The 4,398-nt window shown below is 31.4% G+C and overlaps 1 protein-coding gene across 3 annotated transcripts; it reads left to right on the forward strand.

The window, feature by feature from the left end:
• Positions 1 to 418: 418 nt before the first annotated feature.
• On the forward strand, positions 419 to 3,872 carry Mgat4a (alpha-1,3-mannosyl-glycoprotein 4-beta-N-acetylglucosaminyltransferase a). 3 transcript variants are annotated; one of them, XM_018026054.2, is made up of 11 exons: positions 419 to 1,078; positions 1,156 to 1,421; positions 1,497 to 2,128; positions 2,214 to 2,260; positions 2,329 to 2,639; positions 2,708 to 2,838; positions 2,911 to 3,018; positions 3,093 to 3,286; positions 3,352 to 3,488; positions 3,556 to 3,671; positions 3,752 to 3,872. In XM_018026054.2, exons 3-11 carry the CDS (start codon positions 1,595 to 1,597, stop codon positions 3,779 to 3,781), a joined length of 1,608 nt encoding a protein of 535 aa, XP_017881543.1. In that variant the 5' UTR covers positions 419 to 1,078; positions 1,156 to 1,421; positions 1,497 to 1,594; the 3' UTR covers positions 3,782 to 3,872. The 3 variants fall into 3 exon arrangements, with proteins under 3 accessions (XP_017881543.1, XP_017881542.1, XP_017881540.1); XM_018026053.2 differs by having other exon boundaries at positions 1,156 to 1,392; XM_018026051.2 differs by having other exon boundaries at positions 1,156 to 1,267.
• Positions 3,873 to 4,398: the final 526 nt, after the last annotated feature.

A 4,398-nucleotide genomic window follows, 5' to 3' on the forward strand; every position in this document is an offset into this window, starting at 1 on the left:
TTCGACGTAATATCAGCATTGTAAATCATATGGAAATCATTAAACATGCAAAGTGATTGAACAACTGAACCAAAAATGATATTCAATAATTATTTAATTAGTATTGTAAACAACTTACTGTCATCTTGTTTATAAATTATAATTCAAAAGATACTTGGTATGTTTAAGTAGCTATTATATTTTTAATAATCGATGCATGACACAGAGTTAACCTTGTAGGTATATTCAAAAACGCATATGTTAGTAGTGCGTTAGCCACGTGAAAGAAACATGAATACAATATCCGCAGGTTAAGATAGTAATGCAGCGACGTAAATAATGAGAGTCATTTTATAATTCCATTACTATTTGAAATTCAAAAACTTCGGCAGGTGATTGTTACGTATTTTTATTCCAAAATTTTTATCGAATAAAAAACGAAAATCGTGACAATGTAAATATATATCTTATTATTTTAAATTTCTGTCTTAATAAAAGGAATGTATATAGATATTATGCGATATCGTAACTGTATCCCGAAATAATTTTTATCAGCTATTATGCAATAATATGGGAATCCCTGTATTTTAAATTCGAGATCATTATAATTACACAACTATACAAGTTTTTCCTTTAATTTCAAATCAGTTTGAGAATATAGTTGTAAATACATTTGGAGAGTGCTCTTTTTCAGTTCTTTTTTTAGTTTGCTAATGTATATTTGAACAGCTGTATTAAAAATTTATATACATCGCTACCGTCGGCGCTGTTACCCTATTTGGTAGTATTTGGTGGTTTATTGCCTACTTCTGTAGGTTATGCCATAAATACTTAGAGTAGGATTAATGTAATAAAACTATCACAGGGGATGTCCTCTGTGATACAATAATTTTCACAATCGTAGTATAAAAATACGCATACAATACGGCTACGTCAAACGGAAGATGATAAAATCAAGTGACGCGATTAACTTATCGCATCGAACTTTTTGTCCGTGAGCGATATCCTGTAAGATAATCTATCACGGGATTTTCGCACATTTTATAAAAGAAATGAAGTACCGAACGTTTTCTTGAACGAAGTAAAGCGTCTGGAAAAAGTTAGTTTTCGTGTGTTGCCATATACACCACATGTCATTGTTCAAAAGAACAAAATAATTCTGTTTCTTGTTGACAGAAACTACCGGCCTAAAATGTATACATTATTATAATCGATAATGATATGCGTTAAATGTTCAACCTTACAAATTCAGCTATATCATTACCCGAAGGACTTAAGATTATTTACGGTAAATATTAATGTTCGAAAAACAAATGACACATAGCGTACAGTAGTTACAATTCATTCCAATCTTCTTTTTCAACCGTTTTGGAACGACTGAGATTTGTTTCTACTCTATTATAATTCATTTTGGTAAACGTTCATTTATTTCATTCTAAACTGTAACTATATTTTACTATATTGTTTAATTTGTTTATAGAATCTTCATAATGCTTAATTATATCGATATATTTTAGGTTCCTCATGCTGTGAACATGTAATGTGATATCATTCACAATTTGCTTCTACTCCACAAGATTATGGCTATAATCATGTAGAATTTAGTATAAAGAAGATGACGCCTCATTTTGTAGCTTTAACACCTATGAGAAGGAGATGTTTGATCATATTGTCGATAGTATTAATACCGTGTGTTATTTTAAATCTCTTACCGCCATCAGAATTACACGAAGAAACTATCCTGCAGAACAACATTGCAGAGCTGCAAGCTAAATTAGAACACTTGCATACTAAATATGTTACAAGTCAAGAAGAGATCAGTCTGTTGTCACACCAGTTGTTACAATTAATGGAGAACAATCATATTCTGCCAGATCTGCAGTTTTTACTTAACAATACAACATCAAATGTGACCAATATAAAATTGCCTTCTATATACAATTTTCTTCCACATTTTTTAAATGATCCCAATAGTCTACGTCCAGCATTTGTTCAAAGTAAAGGACGTACCGGAGTTAGCGTGGTGTTAGGTGTACCGACAGTGAAAAGAGAAGTACAGAGTTATTTAATGGCCACACTTAAAAATTTACTGGATCGCATGAATCCTGTAGAAACAGCGGACACATTAATCATTGTGTTCATTGCTGAAGTAAGCACCTTTAAACTATATAATAAAATCGTCGTGAAAAAAATATAATTGTTACTTATATAATTATCACTATCATTTTTTACAGACGGATCTAGAATACGTGACGTATGTTGCAAAGCAAATTGAAGTTCAGTAAGTATAGTTAGAAAAGTAATTGTATGATTGAGAGACTTATACTTTTTATTGCTTATTCATTTTAGATTCCCAACAGAATTTGAGACTGGAGTAATCGAGGTGATATCTCCTTCACCGTCGTACTACCCAGATTTGTCTAAATTGCGTGATACATTAGGAGACGACCATCAAAGAGTAGTTTGGAGGTCGAAACAGAATTTAGATTTTGCATTTCTTATGTCGTACGCCCAGACGAAAGGAACATTTTATGTACAATTAGAAGATGATATTTTAGCTAAGAAGAATTTTATAACTACAATGAAATCTTTTGCATTGAAAAAAATTGCAACTAAAGAAAATTGGTTCGTCTTGGATTTTTGTCAGTTGGGATTTATTGGTATGTGATATTAATGTGGTATAACTGAACGTTTAACTTCCATTTTTTATACATTCATATTTTTTTAGGGAAGTTATTTAAGTGCGCAGAACTGCCATGGTTGATCCAATTTTTTTTAATGTTTCATAACGACAAACCAGTTGATTGGTTATTAGATCATTTGGTGTCGACTAAAGTTTGCAGTCTCGATAAAGACAGCGTAAGTATTCACTTAAAAATGAATTAAAAGCACTTCCGGAATTTACTTAATGATTATCTACGTTTTCTTTAGAAACATTGTAAGAGGGCTAAAGCAGAATTATGGGTTCATTACAAACCCTCTCTATTTCAACACATAGGAACACACTCTTCATTAAAAGGAAAAGTACAGAAACTAAAGGTATATTAGTAAGCATTCAGTATGGTACATATCCGTATCAATCTCTGATCATACAATTTAAATGTCATATTCAGGATAAACAATTTGGGAAGATAACATTGTATTACGCACATGAAAATCCGGAAGCAACAGTAGAGACACAAATTAAACCATACAAGCAATATACATTACAAAAGGCTTACAAAGGTGAATCATTCTTTTGGGGTCTTTTACCGCAGCCAGGAGACCATCTGAAATTCAAATTTTCTCACCCTATTTTTATAAAAAGGTGAGATGCACAATACTTAAAGTAAAGAGTAATTAAAAATGTTACTATTATTTGTATAAATGCAGGTACTTATTTAGAAGTGGAAATCCCGAACATCCATCCGATAGGTTTTATAATACTACAGTAGAAGTTTTTACCGACCTATCTGCATCCTTAAACAGAAATAGTAATGACATTACCGAGGATGGATACATTATTATAGGTACTATATAAAATTTTTATACAATTAACAGAATATATTCTTTAACTTGAAAACTTTTTATAATCAGGTAAATTTGATGCACTTGGGATTGCTCAGGGTACGGTAGATCGAAAGCTAGGGAAAGTATTAATACTACGGTTGACTGTACACAGTGAAAGTGAAAATTGGGCTATTCTGTCGGAGGTAATATTTATTGTCAAGGCGTGATTAAATTATTGTGGATGTGACAAGTAAATTCTTATACTTATTTTTATGCTTGCTAGATCCACATAGTGGAAGATCATCCCAGTTGACGCCCAGAGAAGATATTTCGGAAATTTTTTCGCTACCGTTTACAGTGATAATAAGTATAATACGTTGGTTATTAAATTATTTTTAGTTTTATTTTTGTGTCATGTCTCACTGAAAATTAAGAATCATACCTTTACCACTGTCCACTGCAAACAAAATTTAATATTATTTTATTAGACACAGATGATGTGATTTACATAATGAAATCCGATAAAGTTCACGCATTTGAACAAAATCATCATTTAACTGAACGATATGCAGTAAGTCCTCCAATTAATAGAAGACTCCTGAGGTCAGTTTTAGGGTAACTTACAAAATTTTTTAGCTGTTCTGCCAACTTTCCAAACGGTACCTGCGTAGTCCATATATGTTACTTCATTTATTACAGATAAAAGATGTAACTTACCATTTTGTCCAGGTCTTGTCTTCTAGCAAGAAACTTTTTATGAATTTTAAAAATGTCAAGCACAAGACGAATGAAAATCTTGTATTCTTACTGATCGCGATGGAACGATAAGTGTCAGGCTATTGTAAGAAATTTAAGGCCAATGAATCAAGTAATTTTATCTTTTCTTAAAAAGAAAAATATATGCATTACATGTATGTGCAATTTACATAC

This window comes from Ceratina calcarata, unplaced genomic scaffold (genome assembly GCF_001652005.2).
Source record: "Ceratina calcarata isolate Rehan_Ccalc_2016 unplaced genomic scaffold, ASM165200v1 scaffold369.2, whole genome shotgun sequence".
NCBI lineage: Eukaryota > Metazoa > Arthropoda > Insecta > Hymenoptera > Apidae > Ceratina > Ceratina calcarata.